At 46.0% G+C, this 8,104-nt stretch overlaps 1 protein-coding gene across 1 annotated transcript in view; it reads left to right on the forward strand.

Moving 5' to 3' along the window:
• The window catches only part of SPATA21 (spermatogenesis associated 21), a 23,865-nt gene extending 16,413 nt beyond the window's left edge, over positions 1 to 7,452 (forward strand). Inside the window, exons 9-11 of the mRNA XM_006105744.3 lie at positions 5,607 to 5,782; positions 6,637 to 6,814; positions 7,337 to 7,452. Of these exons, the coding sequence (XP_006105806.1) occupies positions 5,607 to 5,782; positions 6,637 to 6,814; positions 7,337 to 7,394 (412 nt within the window). The 3' untranslated portion in view covers positions 7,395 to 7,452. The remainder of the gene's footprint in view (positions 1 to 5,606; positions 5,783 to 6,636; positions 6,815 to 7,336) is intronic.
• Positions 7,453 to 8,104: the final 652 nt, after the last annotated feature.

The following is an 8,104-nucleotide window of genomic DNA, read 5'->3' on the forward strand; positions in this document are numbered from 1 at the left end:
ACCTTGATTACGAAAATGTGTGAATGGTACTCAATCAAGCGGAATCGTTCTCTTGAAGTTTTCGTCATCCTTATTCACTGCATACAAATATCTTTAGGAGAAGTAAAAGGATTCAAAAGCGTGTTTTGATGTTGAGTAGCGGTTCTCATGCCGTGGGTGCCGACCCCTTTGTAGGTATATCTTTCCTTTGTTCGAGGTCGACGTAGGATCGTTCCTCATCTCAGTTATGTACCTATATGATTCGAAAAATGAAGCAAACATTGCAGATATAAAAGTAGTCCCGGAGAATATTTTTTTGGATGGGTCGACGACATCAGGCTCTGTATCCAGAGGCCCAGAGAGGGGTCAGACGCACTGTTGTAGAGCAGTGGTCGGCAAACTGGCGCTCGCGAGCCTCATGCAGCTCTTTGGCCCCTTGAGTGTGCTCTTCCACAAAATACCACGTGCGGGCGCGCATGTACAGTGCGATTGAAACTTCGTGGCCCATGTGTAGAAGTTGGTATTTTGTGGAAGAGCCACACTCAAGGGGCCAAAGAGCCACATGTGGCTCGCGAGCCACAGTTTGCCAGCCACTGTTCTAGAGGGATCAGGCAAGGAGAAAAAGTTGTTTTCATTTTGTTTACAAAGGTATAATTTACCAAATTGTTATTAGTTATAGGCAGCTTAAATGAGAAAAAGGATTTCTTAAATCTGAAAAGCAAAAGGAACCAACAATGTTTCAAACAAAAAACGTCATAAAATTATAATCATCCTCATTAGTCATTCTCATGTAACTGATTTCTATTCTGCTTATCTGGAGTTAGCAGTTTTATGAATCCATCACCTTTTTCATCAGAATTCTGAAGATTCTCACCCAGTTCAGTGGTATGATCTTAAACTTAGCAGAGACCTATAATCCAGAGTACTTACCAGAGTCTGGCATACATTTCCTTGACATATTTTTACCTTTAGTTAATTGTAAAGGCTTCCAGAGAAGAATCAATAAAACAATAACTGTGAATTAGGAAAGACTTAAAATGGCCAGGTTAAAGATCTGATGAGAATTGATTGTGTCTGTGATATACAGCACTTTAAGATAACTGTAATTATGACTGATAACATTATACCAAGGCATATCAGATTTCCAGAAATTTTTATACAATTTCTAGTACACTTATGTTGACATAAAAACACCCAAACCTAGAGAATTTTTATGAGTTTATTTGAGCCAAACTGATGACATATGCTGGGGAGCAAGATCTCAAATGCTCTGTAGAATGACAAATTTGCAGCTTCTTTTATGCATTTGAAATTAAGGAGGGGACGGAAGATTACATGAAGGTGGGAGAAAGCCAAGGCATGGATTGGCTCTCTTGAGGGTAGTTAAGTCTTAGAAGGAGGGATCTGATTGGATGGTTCACACATTAGAGTACCCCATGCATATTTTGCAACTTTCTCTCTCTTTGGTATTCTGATACACTAAAGTTGGCCTCCATCTTTCTAAACTCCAATGTCTGTCTCCTTACCTAATTGTCTTCCGCTTGGGATATTACTTCCTGCTCTGCAGTCTAGGAAGTACCTCCAGAAAAAATTCTAGGGAGATCATAAGGCTCACCTCATTGGCTTCTCTCCTCTCACAGATCATTCTTGTGCTGCCTGTTGTCCAGTATCAGACAACAGCATCATATATTTTGTTCATGTATCTATTTATGGCACTAGGACAAGTTCAGTACTAGTTGTTCCATCATGGCCAGGAACAGAATTCTGTTCATTTGTCTTCTCCCCAGCCCTCTCTTCTTCAAATTGGATTTCTATTGATCTGTCTTCAAGTTTACTAATTCCTTTTTTCCGTTATCTCCAATCTGCTCTTAAGCTCATTCAATGACTTTTTCATTTTAGTTATTATACTTTCTGTTCTTGAATTTCCATTTGTTTCATGTTTATAGTTTGTCTTTTCATTCATTAAGATCACACGTTCCTTCAATTATCTGAACATATTTTTAATAGCTCCTTTAATGCTGCTGTCTACTAAATCCAACATCTGGGCCATCTCAGGATTGTTATTTATGAGTTGTTTTTCTCCTTACTATGCGCCACATTTTCCTGTTTCTTTACAGTCTGGTGATTTCTTACTTCCTAGACATTTTGAATGATATGGTTTAAAAACTAGATTCTGTTATCTTCCTTTAATAAGTGTTAATTTTTGTTCTTGTAGGCAGCTCAGTTACTAGCTGATTATCGTGAATTTGTGTAGGCTTGCTTTTTTTACTTTATTAGGGCATAATTGTGAAAAGTCCAGATTTCTCCTAAGCTTTTTAGCTTGGTTAAGACTCAACTTCAAATGCTATTTCTCCTGGGATTTTAGTCTCAGGGAAGGTCTACAGTAGGCAAGGGTTGGCAAACTATGGGCTGCAGGCCACATACAGCCTGTTCTATTTTTATAAACTTTCATCAGAACACAGCCACAGCCATTCATTTACATATCATCTATGGATTCTTTGATGCTACAATGGCAGAGTGGAATAGTTATTTATTAACACTTCTGTGATGGTGGAATTATTTCTCCTAGTAGTTATATCAGGTTTTGCTTTACATTTCATGTCTAGAATTTTGTATTCCCTGATGAAATAAACATTTTATAATTTAGTCTCTAGTAATGCATTTTGTCTTAAGGCCTAATTTTTAAAATATTAGTATGGCTATACCAACTTCCTTTTGCTTAGTACTCAACTGATATAACATACTCCCCACTCCTTGAAGTCTTTCTTCCAAAGGCAAGCATTGTCTCCCTCCTTACTTTTAAGTAATATGCATATACTACGATATTTTGGTTAGATTTTTAGACTTTTATCTATTGACTTCCGATGATGGTAAGGATTTAGCTAATACAATGATCCCACCAGCTTCCCACTCCCCATTCCAATATAGCATCATTTTTTACTAAGTATTTGGGTTTTTTATTCATATACTACAATTTCACTTCTTTTAAAATTTCCTAAAATGGGTTATTGCCTTGTTTTGTGTTTTTTTAATTCACTGATAATTTCTGCACCTTCCTAGTATTCCTTTTTCTTGGATGGAGGCATGTTCTAAATAATTCCATTCTTCTTGCTCAGGATTAATATCTTTTTAGGCCTGCAATAGAACTGCCACCTCGGGAGCCTATCATCCTAGGAACCCTTTCTTCCTTCCCTCTAATTAGGATTCTGTTTGCTGCATGTCTTACTCTTTTTTTTCCTAAAAGGGAGCATGTTTGCCCAGTAACATTTTGGGGTTATAAAGGCAATAGTACTTCAACAACAGGTATGCCGGCCCTCAAAATTTTTGTCATTTAAGCTATAGAGATCCAATCTAAACTAGTTGTCCTATGGCAGTTGCACTGCCATTGTGGGATCTCCCTTTATCTTCCTTTACCTTTGCCGCTCTCCTGTGTTAGATCCCATTTTCTGCATGTCCATCTTCCTTTTCTTTTTTCGGTTCATGCCTTCATTTTGAAAGCATGTGTGTTCTTCAGTAGCTTCTTGAGCAAGCATATGTGGGAGGTGAAATTTTTGAGATTTTGCCAATCTGCGAAAGTGTTTTTCTACCCTCAAACTTACTTAATAGGTTAGCTGGGTATAGAATTCCAGGTGTCTTAGTTAAGGAATAGACCCAATGTTCTATAGTTCAAACAAGATCGTTTATTCCTCTCTTATATTGACAGTCTGGAGGAAGCAGGCAGGAAGACAAGGTCCCCCCAAGCACCCAGTTTCTTCCCACCATTCCCTAGGTCGATCCTAAGCTAAGTTACCAGCAACACACCTGAATTCAAGCCCACAGGGAGGGGGAAAAGAAGAGTTGGGAAGCAGGCAATTTCCTTTGAAATTGTGACAAAGTTGTGCACACACTGCTCATGTCCTACTGGTCTCTGTGGGGTGAAGTTATTTTCTAGTCCATCTTTTAGTTGGTGCACTGCCTTTTTAGGTCCCAGTTTTACACAGAGATCTAGATCCAATTTCCATGTGAGGGCTCTGGTATTCATTTTCTATTTTCCCTATGGGAAGCCCAATAAACTCCAAAATTCCAGGCCCCAGGGATAGGCAGAGGCCCTAGCAGAACCATCAGCTTAAGTCCTAAGAGTTTCCCAACACCACTGCCTACAAAGCCCCAGGTTGTCTGGCCTCGCCATCTTGCTGCCCACATCTCCCCTTCCCCCTCACACACCAGTCTCTAGCCCCTCTTGCCTCCTTGCTATTCCTAGAGGTCACCAAGCTCTTTGCAACCTCCTGGCCTTTTCACATGCCACTCCCTCTAGATACCCATTTGGGTAGCTCCCTCCCCTTATTCTGCTCAGATGCCACCACCTCCAAGACTTTTGCTGACCACTGTGAGCAAAATAGCTCCTCATCACAACCCACTACCTACCTTTGACTTTCCCTTAGAGCACCTATAACTACTGATATGGTATTGTGTGTGTTTTTAACTTATGGTCTAACTCTTCCACTAGCTATGAGCCTAGGTAGTTGACTTAGAAAGTAATTCCAGTGAATGGGATGGGGAAGGGACATGAACAGCAAAGGAGAAGCCAATATAAGGATGTGCTATTGAGGAGACTATGATGGTGGCTCAGAACCAGTCGAGGGGGTGGGGGGGAGAGAAGCCTGTATACTTCAGCTGTTGGCTCCTTTGGTCAAATGCGGCCCCCTATAGGTGTTTAATTCCCCTGCACTTTGGTTTGCACATGGATCAGAGAAGCTCTGGGGCAGGAAGCAAGGGGCTCAAGCCTGAGGCGAGATCATGTCAGGTTGTGCTTGGGCACACCTGGTGGAAGCCCTGGTGGAAGTGGTTGCTGCGGCAATGGCTACAGTGAGAGGTGGGGCCGAAGGACTGTGATCAGGGACCCTAAATAAATATACCCTGCACCCTTCTTTCCCAAGTACTTAGATGAGTGGTCAGTACATAGTAAACAATCCATTAATATTTACTGAATGAATGAATGGTGCCGCAGTCTAGTGGAGAAAAGGCGCAAGGAGTGATGTGTTAAAATAAAGTAGGCTATGGGTTACAATGGAATAAGCACAGGTTATTGGGGCCCACAGTGGGAGCCTAGCTAGTCGGCGGGAGGAGAGAGAACTTTCTGGAAGAGATTGCCCTTAAGCTGAAATCTGGAAGATGAGGAGTTAATTGCACAGCTGACTTATAAAACACTCGCACATCTAAGTACAAATATCAGTGACAGAAACCAAGGGTAACATTTACCAAGCTCTTCCCATGGACCACACACTTTGCTGAGTGCTTGATGGGCAGTCATTTAACCCTATAACATGTGGACTTTTTGATCCTTTTCACCCAGGGGACACCTGAAGCTCAGAGAAGTCAAGTGACTTGCAGTGACAGGGATAAGATAACCATCTCCCCCCATTTTACGCACGGGTGACTGTGACTGAGGCTTAAAGCAGAGCAATGACATGCCCATGGTCACAGGAAGTAAATGGCAGAGCTGGGACTAAAACCCAGGTCTCCCAACTCCTGGGCCTGTGTTCCTGCTCCAGAGCTGGCCAGACAGAACAGGCCCCCAGGAAGAGTGAGGGAAGAGGAGGGTGAATTAAACATGGCCAGGCTGAGCTGGGTGGGCACTGCCTCCCCAGCTATTACCAGAAGAAGCTCAAGGAAGGTACCTCTAAGGCCCGAGAGATGGAATCGGCCATAGGCCGGCTGCGGTCCCGGAAGAAGCTTCCCTGCAACCTGCAGCAGGCAGACGGCTTGGAAGTCCCAGAACGAAGGGTCCTCAGGATCCTGAACCGGCTGAAGCAGCAGAGCTACGGTGAGGGCCCTGGGCATGGTGGGGGCTCTGCTCTCCTGCACATCTCGCCTCGTTCCCTGGGCCCCTATGAAGTCAGAACCAGGCTGACAGACATGGTTTCCCCCTTTTGGGTTAACTGTGTCAGTCAACGGGCTGACAGGCATTACCCCATCTCCAGCCCGCTGACCAGGCCTTCTACATGGACTCTTCCCAGTGCCTCAGCCCTGACCACAGGTTGGTCCCAAGAGCCAGGTGATCAGCGCTCCCAGCTCATCGACTGAGCACCCACTGGAGTCACTCACTGCGCTAGGTCCTTGGCAGATGCGTTAGAACTTAATCCCCATAATCACATATTTACCCCATTTTACAGAAAACTGAAACTGGGTAAGTTTAAGGAACTTGTCCAAGGCCCCACAGCCCAACATGTCAGAAAGGGGAGTTTATACCCAGCTCTGACTCCAAAACCTGTGCTCTTTTTACTGGGCAAGGCGGCCTCCCCATAATGGTAGGTACCATTAGATTTCTACTGAGTGCCAAGTGATGGGCTAGGTCCTAGGAGCTTTCCAGAGTCCGGAGTATGCCTACCAGACTTTGCCAGGACCCATCACAAAAGACATCTGCTTTTTTCAGCTGTTATTAGCCCTTATGCATTTAGCTGAACGCTTTGCACATACTATCCCTTTAATCCTCATCATCCACGGTGAGGTGGGTACCACTATCATCTCCAGCCTACATAGAGGCCTGGAGAGGTAATTTGCCCAAACTCAGCCAGCTCGTAATGTAGCAAAGTCAGGATCTCACCTGGGTCCGCCTGCCCCCCAAGGCTGGGTGTATTCTGAAACATCTCCCTCTCCTGTCTCCTCCTCCCTCGCCAGCTGTCAACCTGCAGAGCCCCTACGCCCAGGTGCCCTGCATCCCACTCTGCCCGAGGTTGGACAAGAAGACGGTAGGCCGGAAGCAGGGCGGCCAATACATGTTGGACCAGTGCACCCCCACCAACCCGAGCACTGATTTTCATAGCCTCTACTTCCAGTCAGGATCTCAAGGAAGCAGGTGGGTGCCCAAAGGACAAGGGCCCCAGCCGAGGCCCATCCACCTCCTTCCTTACTAGGCCCTTGGCCTAAGCCAAGAATCCATCCTTCTAAGAAGTGATGCCTGGGAGACTTGCTCCGGGGAGGAAAAAAGAGAAAGGGGGGGTGGGGGGGAAACTAACCTTTGTCGAAGGCCTGTGCACCAAGTGGATTATTCATGAGTCAGGGTACTTACTTATGCCTTCCTGTGCCCAGGACTCAGTGGTACATATCATCTTTCTCTTAGGCTGGCACTGCCTGCCTTTCTCATCAGGGGGTTTAACACTCAAGTCCTTTGCCCAAGTCTGGTTCCATGTGAGGTGTAGCAGGAAACAGACTTAGCAGCTGGGTAGGGCGAAGCTTCCCCTGCAGCGTTCCCCTTCCAGCGATCTGGACTTGGAGTCAGGCCCCTGAGCCTGACTGTTGGCTCATCACTTCCCAGGGAAGGCGTCCTCTCCCCTTGGGCACATGGAGATGGAGCATTTCCTCCCACCCTTCTCCCTAGGGAACACAGCTCTGACGGCCGAAAGTGGCTCAGCTCCGTGCCGGCTCGAACCCACTGACCCTGCAGAGTCCTGACTCTGGACAGCTGTCTAAGACCTGCAGACAGATAGGTCATCAGGCAGGGACCACAGCTGGATTTTGCTTTTGTGGCCTGGTAAGCCAATAAACACCAAGAACCTCAGCCTTTGTGCCTGGTGCTGGGGCCCCTGCCCTCTGGGCACTCACCTGCTTCCTGGTGCCAGGAAAGACCCCCACCCAGGTTCTCATCCCTCTACTGGGCTCTCAGGGCACAGGGACCCAGCCTCCCTTAGGCTTGGGAACCCCTGAAGCAAGATGTACCTCAAAACCCTGCCCAGGGTTGGGGCTCTGGCTGGACGTGGCCCTGTGTACTCTCAAGGACAAAGCTGGGATTTTCCTCAGCTGAGCTGTTCCTTTTGGACTAGGAGCCCCCAAGGGCAGGAATTCTCCCTCCTTGCTCAAAGGGAATGGGGAACATAAGGGAAGTACCTGGGAAAGACCCCTGAAAGGGGCAGACCCCATGGAAGAGCAGGAAGGGCCTCACCCATGTTCTCACCAACAGAGCCCCAGGGCCTAGGGGTCCCCTTCCCTTGGAGCCTAAAGGTGTGGGTCCTTACCCCCCAACACACACACCACCTCAGACCTACTTCTCTAACAGAGAGCGAGCCCCTCCCTGGGACTGAGCAGAGGTAGCTCCCAGTGGTTAAATAAGCAGCCACAGCAAGAAGTTAGGAGGCCAGGGACTGAAATG

This window comes from Myotis lucifugus, unplaced genomic scaffold (assembly GCF_000147115.1).
Source record: "Myotis lucifugus unplaced genomic scaffold, Myoluc2.0 scaffold_720, whole genome shotgun sequence".
Taxonomy (NCBI): domain Eukaryota; kingdom Metazoa; phylum Chordata; class Mammalia; order Chiroptera; family Vespertilionidae; genus Myotis; species Myotis lucifugus.